This window comes from Protomyctophum bolini (assembly GCF_963924005.1).
Source record: "Protomyctophum bolini genome assembly, chromosome: 5".
NCBI classification, from domain to species: Eukaryota; Metazoa; Chordata; class Actinopteri; order Myctophiformes; family Myctophidae; genus Protomyctophum; species Protomyctophum bolini.
The window spans coordinates 42,035,247-42,054,158 of NC_137866.1; the positions used below are offsets into that span (position 1 = coordinate 42,035,247).

At 46.5% G+C, this 18,912-nt stretch overlaps 1 protein-coding gene across 1 annotated transcript in view; it reads left to right on the forward strand.

Moving 5' to 3' along the window:
• bmp7b (bone morphogenetic protein 7b) overlaps positions 1-18,912 on the forward strand; it is a 32,239-nt gene that overhangs the window by 10,013 nt on the left and 3,314 nt on the right. Inside the window, exons 2-5 of the mRNA XM_080764375.1 lie at positions 10,787-10,979; positions 12,808-12,956; positions 16,342-16,545; positions 18,524-18,600. Of these exons, the coding sequence (XP_080620501.1) occupies positions 10,787-10,979; positions 12,808-12,956; positions 16,342-16,545; positions 18,524-18,600 (623 nt within the window). The remainder of the gene's footprint in view (positions 1-10,786; positions 10,980-12,807; positions 12,957-16,341; positions 16,546-18,523; positions 18,601-18,912) is intronic.

The window sequence follows — 18,912 nt, forward strand, 5'->3', positions numbered from 1 at the left end:
GTTCAACACAGTCATCCCATAGTTACACACACATAGATAAGAAGGGAGCCAAACAATAAATACCAGGCCTATACTGTACATGGTGGCATCTTGATTTGATAATATTCACATTGTCAGAAGAACATATCATGAGGCCAAGGGTGGTTTGTCACGAGATGTTTGTCACAAGAGAGGCCATTACGTACAGCTGATATCAAGAACGTTACCTATAGGCTAACAGTGAATATAGGAAGTACTCCACATACAGTATGCACGTGTTTGATTTGAGTGCCAGTTTTATGTATGCAACACTTACTCCCATTGCGGTTACTGTTTCTCAGCAGTGCGCAAGTGTAAACACAACACACACACACACACACACACACACACACACACACACACCTTCCCGTAGGTTAATAATTGCTAGAGTAAGTTATAGTAGAGACCTTCCCGGGGGAAGCATGCGGCGGCGCTGTCAGGCCTTACAGCAGTGTAAATACATCACACAGCCATGATGTCACCAGCAGTTACCAGAGGGCAGGATGTCTCCTAACGTGGTAATGGCTCTGCCGTGGCCACTCACCCGTCACCCAGGAGATCAAACCCTTGTTCCTCTTTATAGGGTAAACATCTTGAGCAATCTCCCCCTGCTCTCTCTCTCTCTCTCTCTTCTCTCTCTCTCTCTCTCTCTCTCTCTCTTTCTCTCTGTCAGCTTATGGAAACTATGACCAGCCTGTTTCCAGTTCTATGTCGAAGACATTGCCGGGAGCGAGAGAGGGGAAATAGAGACGGACAAAAAAAAGACCATTAGTCAACTTCCAGGTCTTCGTACGGAGCTTTTCTTAAATGCCTTTACAAAGCCCTTCCCCTCGCGGCCCTGACCCCGGTGTGAGTGACACCTTGAGCCCACAGAACCCGCTGTGCCTCTGGGAATCAGGGCTCTAGTGAGTGGGGAGTTAATGGGCTCTGCGGGGATGCAGAGTGAGGTGGTGGTGACACAGTTATCTCAAGAGGACTGGGGGAGGGATGGGGGTATGGGGCAGACCCCCCCCCCGTTGTCCAGCGGAAGCGAGCAGGGCAGAACTGAGGGGTGTGATGGTGCCAAACAGACACTTGGGCTAATGTGAGCCGTCAGATCCGTCTGCTGCTGCTCCAGAACACAAGGTGCCGCGCAAAGTGTCTGAGGACCGCTGAGCTGGCAGGAGAGGAGAGGAGAGGAGAGGAGAGGAGAGGAGAGGAGAGGAGAGGAGAGGAGAGGAGTAGGGCTGGGCAATTAACCGGAAATATATTGAAACCGACATTAAGATTGATTGAAACCTTTATTTATTCTCGAAAGAGCAATTGAGGTTCTCCCTCATTTTCAATGTTGACGAGATTACATACATTATATAAAACAATTAAAGACATGCAGGTATAAAACACAAAACAAAACTTCATGTAAGGCAAAGACATTATTATATACTAGACAATGAGACAAAACATACATTAAAAACAGTTACATATTGAGGTAAGGAGGTTCAAAAGCAGATTGTTAAATTGACCATAGGATATTGGGGTATTCATTTTCAATGTTTGCTGTAAAGTGCTCCATGTGGTTGGGGCATCGACGCAAAAATCTGACTTTCCTAGTTGGGATTGTATATGGATGGGACCTCTAGTTTAAGCCATTCACCTCTAGTTTAGAACCAATACCCGACTTAATCCTGCTCATATAGATCCTTGAGGGAGTTCCAGGGGGGACCCAGCTAAATGATAATTTGAAACCAAATGGGCCCTTATGGGTCAGTAACTCAGAGAGTTACAGACTCAGAGTTAAATTAACAGTGGTTTTACAATATAAATTGGGGTCCCAGAGATAGAAATGCCATTAAATCAGGGGTCCGTGGCATAATGCGTGTGAAACTGGGGGTCCATGAAATTAGTGTGTTTCGGAAATCACTGCTAGAGCCGTAAAAATCCTCCCTTATCGAGGTCACTGGCATACGTTTTCAAATGGGGGTCCGTGGCCTAATAAATGGGGGTCCTTGACATAAAAAAGTTTGGGAACCACTGGAATAGATTACTTGAATAACTGAGACGCAGGTGTGTTTTTATGTGTGCATTTGTTTTAAATGTTATGTCTTATATCAATGAATCTGCCACAGTGCAAAGGCAGGAGCTTTAGGACCCAATAGCAGACAGATAGGTGCAGGCAGATGAGCTTCAATGCAAGGTTTTTATTCAAAAAGAAACCCTTGCCACAAGGAACTTGAAGTACATACAGTAGACTAGGAGTTAAATCATGGATACACCAGGAGAACACTACTGACATAAAGTGACGAACTAGCAAGGGAACTGACTGAACAAACAGGGGAGTATAAATAGACACAGACTAACTAGGCACAGGTGAAACAAAACTCAAAATCAAGACAGGGATTGGCTGGGGGACTAAGAGGACACAGGTGGAAAACAAAGACTAATCACAATACAGGTTAGACAAGGCAGGTACAGAACTACAGGGGCAGACAGGAAGGCACAAAACAATACTACAAAATAAAAGGTACACAAGTTAAAGGTGAAACTCAAACTGGAACTAAGACACAGGGAAAACACAATACTTCAAAATCACAGGAACACAACAGAAAGGTAAAACAATAACAAAAACCAAGAACAGGGTACACAAGAAAATATAATATGACAGAATCAACATAAACAAATTCTAATAGATTTTTTTATAATAGACTCATTTGTTGATTAACCACTTAACCCTGTAATAGGTGGAGTAGAGACACAAAGGAAAACTGACAAGGGGTGTGGATTCAGGAAAACAGGAAATATTAATACGTTGTTAAATGAAAACAGCAACATCAGCAGGAAGTCACTGGGACTCGTTTAGCGGACGCTCCCATGTAAGAAAGATAGTATCAACACTATAGTCAAATACAAACATGTGCTACAAAATAACTAAGATAACTTAATAAACAGTATAGCAAGGCAACAACATAGTAACTCATAACTCGGTACTACCATTACATAATACAAGTATTTATAGTCATCAGGTACAGAAGGTCTTAAGAGGTGGGCTTCAGACTGTGGTGGAAGATGGGGAGTTATTTTACAGTTCTGACTTCTGAGTGACGGATGGTCGTTGTTTGTGTTCCCTTCCCATTCCTCATTCCACAATAAGTGAGTACGGTAACGATAAGGAAGGATGATGATGATCATTGTTGATCATTTCTGGGATAATTTCTGAGGAGAGTTGCACATTTCAAGGTATTTTGGGCAAACAGAAGAAAGTCATAAGTCATAAGTTTGTATAAGAGTGTGTGTTTGTGGTGTTTTGTGATGAATGCACCTGCTCCTCCATGTAGGCCTATATAACCTTGCAGATTTTCCAAACAGCGACAAAAGTTGACTCTGTCGCATGGAGGTACCAATACCAAGGATTCGTCAGTGATGTCATGTCTGTCATGCACTCTAGGGAGTCCACACACAAGGCAAACCTTTTATATTATATATGTATTATTCTAAATTCAAATAAGTTAAGCAATAATCACATAAACTGGTGTGAGATGTGACAATGTCAGTAATCAGTCATGTATGCAGTGTATGGATGTATGGAGTGTGCTGTGTGTGAGTGTTGTAAGGTGTACAACTGCTTGAAAGGAAGGAAAGAGCGCTGGCTCGAGAGCATGGCCCTTATATACTCTCCCAAACCACACCCCACTCAGGTGTACACAGTTGGCCTGACGGCCTGCTCCATGCACTCTGCCCTAATCACCCAGGCTGCCGGCTAGCCTACAGTGAGGCAGAGGGGGCAGGGCCGTCACATGTCACTGTGACGGCTGTGACGGCCCTTTGAGCCTGTGCCGTGTTGCCTAACAGTGACAACACAATGTAGAATCCTTGGTATCCTTATCGTATCGTGGCCCTTCCATGTGCGTATTCACGAGCTGTATTTTGTCACGCTCGTGCTGATGAAACACTAAACGGGATACATTTTTCATGTCAACATTCAAGTATAACTATCAGAAGATGTAAGTCATGTAACCCCCAGGTAAAGTGATTTAATAATATAGCAGCCAGTCATTGACCATTATAACTCCGTCATTGACTGCCAGTCAATTGTCTTCCGTGTTCGATTGATGTGCGACGCAGCTCCGAGCCTTCGTCCTACTCCTCCTCGCTGACAGGCGGCGCCCAGCCGCAATACGTGCAATGATTAATTATCACCGTCCTCACCCAGCTTCCCTCCCCCGAACACGGGGCCAATTGTGTTTGCATAGACTCGAGTCTACACTGTAAGACGCCTGACAAAGCCAGTTGTACCACGGTGGATTAGAACCTCCGTGGTGGTGGTGGTGGTGGGCGGCAGGGACTTTACCACTGCGCCACCCAAGTGCCTACTACTGTGGGAGTTTCTTGGCAGCAGCCAGCAGTTCTCTCAAGTGCAGCAGATAAAGGGCTTTTTTATTCTTTTTTTCTTTTCTTTTTTTACAGTGGAGCAGTGTTTTTTGGGCTGCCCTGGAGCCTCTACAGCAGTGGTTCCCAAACCTTTTCATGTCAAGGACCCACAAATTGTCACTAATTAGCCCGCGGAACCCCATTTGAAAATATATGCCAGGGACCCCCATACTGGGCGGCAGTGGCTCAGGGGTATAGAGTGGTAACCGTAAGGTTGCCAGTTCGAACCCGGGCACTAATTGCTCCTGATGTGCTGCCTGGTTGGTGCCTTGCATGGTTTCTGCCGCCATCGGTGTATGAATGTGTGCCTTAATGCACCATTTACCATTTTACCATTTACGAGAAGATTTTTACGGCTCTAGCAGTGATTCTCAACCAGTTTCATTTCAAGGACCCCCAGATGGACATGCATATTAGTCTACGGTCCGGTCGCCATTTAATGGCATTTATCTCTGGGAATTTATATTGTAAAATCAATGTTAATTGAATGGGTCCATTTGGTTCGATTGGACACTCTCAGAGTTACAGACCCATAAGGGTCCACTTGGTTCCAAACTATGATTTAGCTGGGGACCCCCTGGAGCTCCCTCAAGGACCCCTGTGGGTCCCCAGACCCCACTTTGGGAACCACTGCTCTTAAGAACATGTCTGGCTTTCTCCCCAGAGGGAGTGCACCTGTAACCATGGCTACAGGAGGAGGGAGCAGGGTGCTGAGGAGGTGACAAGGAGTCAGGGAGCTAGCAGGGTGCTGAGGAGGTGACAAGGAGTCAGGGAGCTAGCAGGGTGCTGAGGAGGTGACAAGGAGTCAGGGAGCTAGCAGGGTGCTGAGGAGGTGACAAGGAGGAGTCAGGGAGCTAGCAGGATGCTGACGAGGTGACAAGGAGTCAGGGAGCTAGCAGGGTGCTGAGGAGGTGACAAGGAGTCAGGGAGCTAGCAGGGTGCTGAGGAGGTGACAAGGAGTCAGGGAGCTAGCAGGGTGCTGACGAGGTGACATTGACAAGGAGGAGTCAGGGAGCATGGATGTGTCGTCATCATGTCAGCTCATGCCAGCAGCTGTCTGTAACAGCGAGTGTCATAATTGTTCTAATAGTTTTCCAAAAGGATAAATGAGGGGTCCATATATAACGTTATATTGTTTCTCCGGGGTCACGATGTCACATCCTGTTGAACGGGTCACATCAGAACACCTGGCCTCGTTGCCGTGGAGCGGCAGGTGTAGCAGCGCTGAGGGTTCCCATGGGCACTTAAACCAGTAGAATGTATGCAGTGTGACCCTTTAAAAGGGTGACTCTGGGGGATGGGGGTCCCCATGAAAGACCCTATTGATGGAGGCAGCCCACAATGCAACACTGGCACAGGTGTGGGGATGGAGTTGGATGGGCTCATAGGGAAAAAGCTTTGTACTGATACAAGTATAACCCTTTGAGTTTGTGTTCTCACACGCCTCAAATCAAGTAGTAATGTATATAGGGCTGGGACATTGAACAAAAATATATCAAAACCAATGTTTAGAACCAATAACCAACTTCATCTTGCCCTTAAATTGTGACCAGTTTGAATAGATTTTACGTGCCTAATAATTGTTCATGAATTGTTCATTAATCGTAATCGAGGCAAAAGTGTGAACTAATCGTGCTATGGATTTGAAGTCATACTCATAACACCCAGCTCTAGTATTGTACAACATTTAGTTAGTCAGTAAATATGTTTTTACGTGTTAAAAAAAACATTCAGTTGTGCAGTTTTGTAGCAAAGGTTTGCCACATCTAACACGGAGAAGCCTTTATTTGTACGATTTGTGGAAAAGCTTTGAACTTATGTAAACACATTTGGGGAAGCCCTTTTTTTGTACGACTTGTGGAAAAAGCTTCAAAACTTAATCTTTTTCTTCCTGCCTTGATCTCCTTGTCCCCCCCCTCTTCTTCCCTTTCTTGGAATAACTATTCTTGGAATAACGACACAGCGGTCACTATGATTCTGAGTATTACATGAGCATACTGTACTAGTACATGCACTATTATGTACAGCATAGTGATGCACATGTGCACAGTGGGAGGCGCTTAAAGGAAGAGCATCTACTGGTCAACAAAGAGCAGAGAGCTGTCCTTTTTATTGCATGGTAATTAGATCCATTCTCATACTCCTGCTCTGGCCAATCATCTGACAGTGCTGCCTTTGTATAATAAATACCCTGCAGCAACTGGGTTCAATAGAGGCCCTAAACGAAAAGACATGTAGCACAGGGCGAGAGAGAGAGACACAGAGAGTGAGAGAGAGAGAGAGAGAGAGAGAGAGAGAGAGAGAGAGCTCAAAAGGAGATTATAGCTGAGTGAGAGGACAATGTACATGAGAGAGAGAGATAGAGAGACAGAGAGAGAGAAATAGAGCAATGGAAGATTACTAGCTGAGTGAGAGGACAATGTAAATAAGAGAGACAGAGAGACAGAGAGACAGAGAGAGAGAGAATAGTCCTATGTGGAACACAGAGACAGGTGTGATGATGGGAATGACACCAAAACAACACTACACACACTGTACTTTGCAACTCTCTTTAGGTCACTTATTATACCGGCTTTGACAGCCCATACCATTCCACTGCTAGTTTGTGTGTGCGTGTGCATGTGCATGTGCGTGTGTGTGTGTGTGTGTGTGTGTGTGTGTGTGTGTGTGTGTGAGAGAGAGAGAGAGAGAGAGAGAGAGAGAGAGCCTTGGCAGAGATCCAGAGACTGGGCTCTGCTGCCAGAGCTGCGTTCTGCTCTGATAAAAAGCTGGTGTATGCTGGACTGGCAGAGAGAGAGAGAGAGAGAGAGGGCTTTCCCTGGGCACTGTGTGTCACCTAGCTCTGACTCAGTCTTGTCCCCAGATGCATAGGGTTGGGCTCTGTGTGTGTGTGTGTGTGTGTGTGTGTGTGTGTGTGTGTGTGTGTGTGTGTGTGTGTGTGTGTGTGTCTGTGTGTGTGTGTGTGTGTGTGTGTGTGTGTGTGTGTGTGTGTGTGTGTGTGTGCGTGTGTGTGTGTGTGTGTGCGTGCGTGTGTGTGTAAAAGAGGGATGAATTCAAAGGATGTGTGACTCCCGGATGTCGTCCATGTGCTACATTAAAAAGTCATAGAGTTTGATGGATCATGTAGTGCTGTCATGTTTTTTTGCAAACTCATAAACGTGTCAGTGTGTGTGTGTGTGTGTGTGCGCGTGTGCGTGTGTTTGTGTGTGTGTGCGTACGCTCGTACACACAGTACGCACCGTGCTTGAGTGTGTGTGTGTGTGTGTGTGTGTGTGTGTGTGTGTATGTGTGTACTGTTTGTATTGGGGGGGTCTGTTTGTGACGATTGTGGGGGGGGGGGGGGGGGGGGAGTGTGTGTGTGTGTCTGTTTGTGTGTGGGTGGGTGTGTGTGTGTGTGGGTGGGTGGGGGTGCGATCCTGGCTGAGGGAGGGCCAGGAGATGATGAGAGACAAGGCGCTGACCCCTGGGATGTCCTGCTGGGACATGAGAGGTCCAGGGGTCAGAAGGGCCGTGTCTTGGGGGTACGGCGGGTCGAGAGGTGTGGGGGGGGGGGCACCGAACACCAAGCTCCCCAACTCATGAGAACCAGATGAGGGCCAGGCGGACGAGATGACTCTCTGGGGCTGTAATGGAGGAAGAGGGGGAGAAGAGAAGGGCCCCATAAAGCTGTCAAGACTCTTCCTGCGTCTCTCTATCATGGCACAGTGTGAGCCAGATCCATGCGTCCCTCTGCCCCGCAGCCCCCCCGGCCCGTTCAAACTCCTAGAGAGATGGAGGTTTCAATCAAAAGCCACGCAGCACCTGTGCCTCGCGCACAACGTGGTCAAGGATCCCCATTAGCCGGTGCCATATAGCAACCAGCTAGTCTTCCTGGGGTCCACATAAGAATAAACATTACAGTAGACATACAATTACAAATACACATTTTGTTAAAAAGTCAGTATTCAACTTGGTCAGTTCAGAGAAGTCCTCATTTACATAAAATTAAGTCGGGCTCTCGCCTTGGCCATTATGAATTCTTTATCCTTGTATCTTAAGAGTTTCACAACAATCGAATGTTGTTTATCAGAGTTCTGTTGCACAGGTCCAATGCGGTGGGCTCTTTCAATTTCAATAGACTTAGAGTCAATTTTCAGTTTGTTGTTCATAAACTCTCAAACCTTCTGTTCGGCCCTGACCCACGATCTTCTGATAGGATACATTAGGCCCTCAAACAAACAGATCTGATTAAGAGGAAGAGGAAAAGGAAAAGGAAAAGAATAAAACATATAACGTCTCCGGCATTTTATTTATTCTCTTATTCTTTTCTAATCTCTTTTAACCTGGGATTCTATTTTGGGGCGTGGCATTAAAGGCATAAAATAGAAAATGTTCACTATGCATTATACGGTGAAGCATATTGGCCATTAAGTGGTTAACTGCAATCCGTGGAAAGCTACGCAAAAATAATTTCCCACACTCTTTTTCATCTACTTTTAATTAAACGTGTGATGTGACAATAAAGTGAACTTGAAGTTCACTTGAAGGCATTTGGCTTGATTCAATTTGGAGCGAAATCAAACCATGTCATTGATCTGTTTGATAATTCCCGTGTACATGTATCGGTATGGCCTTGAACATGCTGGGAAAGTTCTGGGAAATTCTAATTTTGTAAAATACTTGGAAAGGTCATGGACATTTGGCTAAAGATGCTGTGCTAAAGAAGTCTTTGTTGTTTCTCCATCTTGTTACTCCTTGGGTCTAAACTAAAGGATCCGCCTGGGTTCAGTGTGGCATGGGGTGACTTTGAAGTTTCTGCCAAGGAAGCAGTTACTTACTTTGACTGCATATTAGACAATAAACTATCTGGAGAGATGTATATGGCACTAAAAGTTATCTCAGAATGTCAATCAACAATATATTGCCAGGAGAATATCCACACTTTTATATAGATAGGAGTGCTCTTGAAATATCCAATGGGGTACTTGTTCATTGTCATTTTGATTATGCCTCTACATTCCTGGTGGTACACACTATAGCTTCTCGAAACACTGCATACCTCTCAAAATAAATGTGTGAGGTTGATCCTTAGGGCCGATTCATACTCCTATTTTACCGCTGTAGTGCCGAAATGATTTCAGAAATTTTCAGTAGCACCCGCCCCAGTAGGTACCCGCCCCCCCCGAACCTCAAATGACGTCACATTGTAGCCTCTACAGAGCCGAACCGACTTTTATTCGGCTCTAAAATAAATAGTAGTATGAATCGCGCCTTAAACTCATCCGAGAACAAGTCTACACAGACTTTGTACCTTGCCGATTCAAAGGCTTTATGGGACAGTACTCTGCAACAATCATGTGGAATGGGTCGATTAGCTAACTCCATAATAGAGCTGGCTACATAGCAGCTGGACCTGATTATAACTAGTTGAGATGTAGCAGGTTCCATATTAAATCCACGTTGTTTTTATTAGTTGTATATTGTTATTGGACATTGTACTGTGTGGATGTATTTATTATTGATTTTATTGTTCAGTAAATCTCTCCACATTATCTCTTGAGATCTGCTATTTTTGCCCAGAATAAGGACACCAGGGATAATGTGGATAAAAGAAGTGGAAAACCCTCCAGTGGTGGAAAAAAGTACTCACAATTTTTTACCTAGAAATTAATGTCCCCTTTCAAGTTTTCAAGTGTATGAAAATATTTTTGGAAATAGCCAATTAACAAGCTCACAATGCACATTGTGAGCTTGTAGAAGGTAGAATGTACTTAAAGTCACTTTCCACCACTGAAACCCTCAATGTAAACGTGTCTGCGTGTCTGTGTGTTCCAGTAACCCTCAATGTAAACGTGTCTGCGTGTATGTGTGTTCCAGTAACCCTCAATGTAAACGTGTCTGTGTGTTCCAGTCTGAAACCCTCAATGTAAACGTGTCTGCGTGTCTGTGTGTTCCAGTAACCCTCAATGTAAACGTGTCTGCGTGTCTGTGTGTTCCAGTAACCCTTAATGTAAACGTGTCTGCGTGTTTGTGTGTTCCAGTCTGAAACCCTCAATGTAAACGTGTCTGCGTGTCTGTGTGTTCCAGTCTGAAACCCTCAATGTAAACGTGTCTGCGTGTCTGTGTGTTCCAGTCTGAAACCCTCCATGTAAACGTGTCTGTGTGTTCCAGTCTGAAACCCTCAATGTAAACGTGTCTGCGTGTCTGTGTGTTCAGGTCTGAAACCCTCAATGTAAACGTGTCTGTGTGTTCCAGTAACCCTCAATGTAAACGTGTCTGCGTGTCTGTGTGTTCCAGTAACCCTCCATGTAAACGTGTCTGCGTTTCTGTGTGTTCCAGTCTGAAACCCTCAATGTAAACGTGTCTGCGTGTCTGTGTGTTCCAGTGGAGCACGACAAGGACTTCCTGCCCGTGCGGCGGCACCATCGGGAGTTCCGCTTCGACGTGTCGCGCATCCCCGACGGCGAGGCGGTCACGGCGGCAGAATTCCGCATTTATAAAGACTTCATCCACGAGCGCTACGACAACGAAACCTTCCGCATCAGTGTCTACCAAGTACTGGAAGAGCACTCAGACAGGTGTGTGTGTGTGTGTGTGTGTGTGTGTGTGTGTGTGTGTGTGTGTGTGTGTGTGTGTGTGTGTGTGTGTGACGTGTGTGTTTGTGTTTGTGTTTGTGTTTATGTGGATCTCAGACTTCATTTGGCCAGCATCATCAGTCATGTATGACACACACACTCACACAAACACAAACACACACACACACACACACACACACACACACACACACACACACACACACACGCGGTCATGCAGTCACGCACATTTTCCTTTTTAAATGAATGGGTTCCCAGATTGGTTTTCAGTTGGATGGTATCTGTGAACCGGCATGCCAAGGTTTTTTTTAATTTCATGTAATTGTATTCCATTTCCAGTCCCTCAGCCACGTGTCCTGGAAGCTTTTCTAACCCAAAGTATACACAGTCAAATCCTCAGTGTTCATTCATCCATTTCGCATCACTTGAGAGTGCGCAATGGTAACCAAAAAGGACCCGTGCGGTGAGGTATTCTCACAGTGTATATAGGAGTTTTCCCTATTTTCCCCATGTGGCTAATCTGAGCCGTCCGGAAGGTGTAATGTAACCCACACTGGCATGGGGGCTCTGGAATGGGCCGTGTCCCGCGCCCCGCGACCCCTCCTAAAGGTTTCTGTTGTCCTGAGGGAACAACACGCTCATTTATTCCGCGGCCAGCGGAGGTCCACGAGGTATACGAGTGAACCCGAGCAGGGTGATACGGGAGAAGAACCCAGAGCTCCAGCTAGAGTACACGGACGACCACAGGAGAACAACAAGGGGTTCTGGTTTCGGTCAGAGAATGAACAGAACGCGATTCACACGGTTATGAACAATGATACTTGGGTGGATGAGCGTTGTTGTTGTTTCTTGTTTTTTTTCTTGTTTTTTTTGTCTTTTCATCCTCCTCTCAGCAAGTACTTATGTTTAACCCATTAAGACCTGCAAGACGATTCTACAAAGGCCTTCTAAATCAGTTCTCAAACTTGTTCCTGACATGGGGCTGGTATTTTGCTTGTCTTAAGTAAGTACAGGTCTTGTTACTTAACTTAAGACCTGGAGGCGTGATCAATGCCATTTGGCTATTCTGAGTGGCCAAAGAGCATTGACCACGCCTCCAGGTCTTAAGTTAAGTAATAAGACCTGGTACTTAAGACACGCAAAATACAGCCGATGGGCCCCTAAAATGATGTATTTGGCCACAGATCCCCACATCTGAAAATGTTTTGTGTCACGCATCAAAACTATTCATATGGTTGGATGGCGTTATTCGATGAGAAACGACAGCCCTGTTCTGACATGAACAACAGAATATTTAAAACTACTGTATAATTTCGGGTGAATTTATCGCACCGAATAAATGCTCCCGGTGTGTAAGGACCATAAGTCTGCTTGACTTTCTGAGTCTCTGGCTCGCTCTGTGAATTCCTGCCGGTGATGGACGGCACGTAGAGTATGAAAAGACCGGTCGTTTATAAAGCCATTATTGTCAATTAAGGAAATGAAGTGTTCCCCAGGGTTTCACCATCTGGAGCCCCTTCTCCTTCCTCTCTTTCATTCTCTCTCTCCTTTTCTCTTCTCCTCCATCAGAGTATTAATACCTCACTCCATTCCGTTGCCCCATTTCAAATACCAAACGCGTTAACTGTATCACACGCTTCCAATCTGTCTCTGTGCATCTAGCCTTGCTTACTCCTGATTATCTGAGTGTGTGTGTGTGTGTGTGTGTGTGTGTGTGTGTGTGTGTGTGTGTGTGTGTGTGTGTGTGTGTGTGTGTGTGTGTGTGTGTGTGTGTGCGTGCGTGTGTGTGTGCGTGTGTGTGCTTGCGTTCCAGAGAGTCAGATCTATTCCTGCTGGACTCGCGGGTGATCTGGGCCGCCGAGGAAGGCTGGCTGGTGTTTGACGTCACAGCCACCAGTAACCACTGGGTCATAAACCCAGGCAGGAACCTGGGTCTGCAGCTGGCCCTGGAGAGGGCTGATGGTGGGTATAGTCACTGAGAACAGCCCTGTTTCCCCCTAGGTGATTCTCATAGGACCAGGGGTCTTCAACGTTATTCAGGCCAAGGGCCTCTCTCTCTGAGAGAGAGAGAGAGAGAGAGGACTACATATTTGATTCATGTGTATTCTCAGAAATGTAACCACAATAATTTGTAAACTTGATCCTTTGGCTCTTCACTGTCTGCCTTTTTTCCCTCTACACCGAATCCTCTTCATGAGAATAGCCGATCTACAAGCCTGTTCCCCCTGCAGTATCTCTGAGGACCCCCGGGTCCCGGACCCTATGTTGAAGACCCCTGATATGACATACTGTGTAGACAATCTCAACAAATGCTCTGATGTTGCTAGGATAATTAGCCAATCTTTGACGTCAATGCAATGCTGCTGTATACTGTAAATGTAAATAATAATAATAATAATAATAATAATAATAATAATAATTACACATAGTAACTGAGATAAGATAGGCCTCACTCACACCTTCGCATCTAGGATACAACATTGTTGGATGCTAGATGTAAACAAAGGGTTTGTTTACATCTTGCCCCAATGCATTTCCAATGGAAGTCACATGGTTTGACACAACATTTGTGTTGTACGGCTTTCGGCTATTTCCAATGTGACTTCCATTGGAAATGCATTGTGAGCTTGCATCAGTAAACAAGTCTCAGCTATACGTCAATCTGCGTGAACACAGCCAGTCCTACGGATCAGCTTTGAGAAACACATCACAGTTGCGGAAGAATCAGTAATGCTTTCATTCCGTGCCAGATCAGAGTGAAACAAAAAACACCCACGCTCGTCAGTTCAGCATCGCCGTCTTTTCCGTCGGCGTCATAATATACCGTCATCAGCAGCAGCCGTGCGGAGAACACGGGCACAGCATCTCGACAGCGAGTTGGAAATGGAGACGTTGGGCCGTTTGTGTCATCATCACAAAACAAGCTTTTAATCAGCAAACGGCGTAACGTAGGAGGATAGATAACAGCGTCGTGTTTGAATACGACAGATAGCGTGTCTGTGAGGATGGCAGGATGTTACATGTTAGGTGAAGAAAACAGACAGACCCTTTCATGTTTAGGGAGGGTGCTGCTGGGGGAGGCTGTGTGTGTGTGTGTGTGTGTGTGTGTGTGTGTGTGTGTGTGTGTGTGTGTGTGTGTGTGCGTGTGCGTGCGCATGTGTGTGTGTGTGTGTGTGTGTGTGTGCGTGTGCGCGTGTGTGTGTGTGTGTGTGAGAGTGGAGGGGTTATGGGTGAGCGTGTGCAGACAGGAGCGTTGGGACGTCCCGTCGCCAGAGGCGACCAGCAGCGGGGTTTACCTCCACACTGCGATCAAACACACATTCCTCTGTGTGAGAATACACACACATTATAAGTTATAACACACTCACATGCATGCACGGGCATACACACACACACACACACACACACACACACACACACACACACGCACGCACGCACGCACGCACACAAATACTCAAGGTTTTTTTTTCTTTGATGTCCAGCTCTATATTTGGTCTTGACGTTTCAGACAAGGAGGAAAAAGAGAAAGGAATTCACAGGAAAACCTCATTTTGTGCAGCGGACTGCGGCATGACAGACACTAGAGGTGGTTTTGATTAGGGAGTGACTGGACCACACACACCTAAAACACACACACACTCAGTAGGCACACGCTGCCAAGGCATCCACCTCGCCCATTCTGACACAGTCAATTCATACAAAATGTGTTCTCCTCTCCTCTCTTTCGCCAGATGACTTAACCACATGGACCTGGGCGTCCCTGTTCGGGGGTGAGCATTAGGCGAAAATAATGGCTGAGCTTACAAGCTCACAACGTGAGCTGGGCTTGTAGATCGGATAGTTTAAGACTTTAAGTGAAGGGATTATGTGTAGAGGGGAAAAAGTAAGGGGGCCTATAGAGGCATGGGGGACTCCGAACATGTATGTTTTTCCCCCACGATTTTTGCAATTCTTTCCGCCCGGTGCCAATTGTCTAAGGAGCTGGGCGCTACTCTCCCTGTACCAAGTCCAACCTAGCTGGGAGGCGACCGCGTTACTGTCACAGTGCAAAGGCAGGAGCTTTAGGACCCAATATAGCAGACAGATAGGCGCAGGCAGATGCGCTTCAATGCAAGGTTTTGTTTTAAAAAAAAACCTTGCCACAAGGAACCCTGAAGTACATACAGTAGACTAGGAGTTAAATCATGGATACACCAGGAGAACACTACTGACATAAAGGGACGAACTAGCAAGGGAACTGAACAAACAGGGGAGTATAAATAGACACAGACTAACTAGGCACAGGTGAAACAAAACTCAAAATCAAGACAGGGATTGGCTGGGGGACTAAGAGGACACAGGTGGAAAACAAATACAGGTTAGACAAGGCAGGTACAGAACTACAGGGCAGACAGGAAGGCACAAAACAATACTACAAAATAAAAGGTACACAAGTTAAAGGTGAAACTCAAACTGGAACTAAGACACAGGGAAAACACAATACTTCAAAATCACCGAAAGGTAAAACAATAACAAAAACCAAGAACGGGGTACACAAGAAAACACAACACGTCACGGACCGGACCGCGACAGTTACAGTCCGCGCCACTGTGCCCCCGACCATGTACTGTATAATAACCACTCTTGAACCCTCACATCCCTATTCTGGGGGGAACATTCGGCTAAAATAGCAGATCTGAAAGCTCACAGAAGCATCGTAAACTTGTAGATCGGCTATTTCCGGTCGAAGAGATTTGCTGTAGATGGAAAAAAGCGGCGCAACTAAGCACACTCAGTTATAACTATAAGTATGGAGCATCCATTCTCTAAGACAGTGCTACTCAACCCATGCGGCCCCTGCGTAATGTATCTGCGGCCCGTCATGGTCATACCAACAAAAAAATCATTAGTTATTTTCATTGTCTTGTTCTACACTTTCTCTTAGCAATAAAATACGTACGTATTTTATTGCTAAGAGAAAGTGATATGGCCTGATGTCAGCTGAGTATTAACAACTTACACATTCACCTGTGATAATCTGTTCATTATGTTCTCTTCACATTTTGTGAATAAAGCCTCATTTTGTAACTTCATCATTAATCACAATGTTTTTGTTCATTGAGGTTTATAGATGGAAATGTGGCTTTTTATTACTGTGTGTTTTTAGACTAGTCGTGCAGTCTGTTTTAAATAAATAATGTGTAAACGTTTAAAAATAATACTAACATTTTAGCTTGCAGCCCTTGGACTTTTGTAATTTAGCTGAGTGGCCCCTGAGCTATGTTAAGTTGAGTAGCCTTGCTCTAAGACATGAAGTGAGCCCCTATATACACAAGATTGTAAGTGTGCTCTCTGTCTCCCCCTGCAGGGGAGAGTGTTAACCCTCGTGTGGCAGGACTGATAGGCCGCAGCGGGCCACAGAATAAACAGCCCTTCATGGTGGCATTCTTCAAAGCCACGGAGGTGCACCTGCGCAGCATCCGCTCGGCGCCAGGGGGCGCCAAACAGCGCAACCCCAACCGGTCTAAAGGGGCCAAGGGCCAGGAGGCCCTCCGAGTAGCCAACATAGCAGGTAAAGGACTTTACTCTGTGCGTGCGTGCGTGCGTGCGTGTGTGACATGTGCGCGCGCACTCCCCCAAGTATAATAGTAGAATTTGAGAAATAGACATTGTGAGGACCACACCATCCTCATGAGATTTTTTTATGCTTATACAATTTTGTATGTGATTTATACATACTGGGAACTAAAAAACATCGCATGGATGCACCTGGGACGTATCCTCAGTGATGTATCCCAAAGGTCATCTGGGTTTTGGGTCTCGCAACATCATACCCCTCACTCAGGTGACCCAGCCGGGGTGATCAAGTCCCGACTTACGTCCCAGTAGCTACCCTCGATCAGTACCATTATAAAAACCAGGGCCACACAATCCGTTCCTCCTGAACTACTCTGCCGGGACTGGGAGGTCTGGCGCGTGGAAGGACTAGGCTCTGTGGGTTGACTCCTGTCCGGGCCTCTCCTACGTCTCACCAGGTCCACTCCTGCTCCCACCAGGTGCAGCGCAGGACCTGTGCGTTGGAACAGATTCCCAGCACCAGACACTTCATTCAGGAGTGTGTGTGAGTGTGTGTGTGCCCAATCACAGCTTGTACAGCATAAATCAGCACTGTCTGCCCAACCATTGTGCGCACAGACCGTACGTAGTACGTACTATGTTGGGTGTTTGGCTCTCAGGCCAGCCAGTTGTGATTTATGCTGCTGAGCTCTGCCTGCTCTCCTCTGCAGGCCTGGCCGGTGTTATCTGCAGGTGGAATCACTGGAATCAGATACAGATGAACTGGAATGTCTTTATCCCCATGAAAAGCTCTACTCTAGGCCAAGACATATGTACGCAGCCACATGCACAGGCACACAATTGTGTGCGTGCACACACAGACGCACGCATGCACGCACACACACACACACACACACACACACACACACACACACACACACACACACACACGCACACATGCACACACACACACACACACACACACACACACACACACACACACACACACACACGCACGCACGCATGCACACACACACACACACACACACACACACACACACACACACACATGCACGCACACAAACTTCCAGAACCAACAACAGAATGCCTCTTGGCTTTGAATGCGGTGGAGCTCTGATAACAAAGACTGCATACTGGGGGGCTTTTGGGTCTGGAGGTGCGAGCGCGCCGTGTTTATGTGAAGCACTGAAACATTAGACCATAATGCCCGGGCTTCAAATAGCCCTCCGCCGTCGTTGTTTATTTACACCAGCATCACAGAGCGGGCCGGGGCCAGCGTCGCCGTATGGAGGCCAGGCAGGGGCAAAAAGGCCTTTCATGGCGCAACACATCTGCGGCGGTGCTACGGGGCAGGCCCGGGCCACAACACATGGGCCAAATGGGCCTGTTTCTGAGCCCTGGATAGTGGTCTTTAAAGGCCTGATGAGAACCAGTTGCTCGTGATCATTCTCAATCTGAACCACTCGCAGCGACTAATGCTCCCCAGACCCCCAGAGGGCAGGAGGGGGGGGGGGGGGGGGGGGGCTTTGGATATTCCGTAACGACATATGGAGGGGTACAGGGGGTGAGAGAGGAATGGTAGAATGGAAGCAGATAAATGAAGTAAGCAGGACCTGGAGGTGGGTGGTGGTGGTGGTGTGGGGGGGGGGGGGGCTATGGAGAATGTGGCACGGCCAGCCTGTACACTCACATCTGTTTTAGCCACCCCCAGAAGGGAGCGAGGTCTGGGTACAGGTGGGCCGTTCATTTAACAGCAATTACCAGTCTGAGGGGTTAATGTCTGTAAGGCTCTCTGTTCAGCTCTGCTCTGCATCATCATGTGGTACCGTGTTGTCTAATTGGCGTGTTAGTTAATGTGAATGCTTGGTCTGAACGTGATATCACATTCAATGATGTAAAATATCTCTCTCCCCCCCACCTCCCTCTCTCTCTCTCTCTCTCTCTCTCTCTCTCTCTCTCTCTCTCTCTCTCAGAGAACAGCAGTGCTGATCAGAAGCAGGCATGTAAGAAACATGAGCTCTACGTCAGTTTCAGAGATCTGGGGTGGCAGGTACGGAAAGCACCCCACACACATTCCTCTGCCCGCTCTCTCACCCCTCCCCCCCCCCCCTCCCCCCTCTCTCTCCTTTTAAACATACTGACTGAGTTGCCACTTCAGCATGTCTACAATGGTTATACATCACACAAATCATGCAAATGCTCTCAAACGTATAGCTATACTCGCATACCTCGTGAATTCTACAGTAAAGTATTCATACACATGGGCTTTGATCTTTGAACTTGACCGTGACCTTGACCTTTGACCGATTGGAGGGGAAAAAAACGTGAGTTAATTTCCTGACCAACACCCTCAACTCATCTG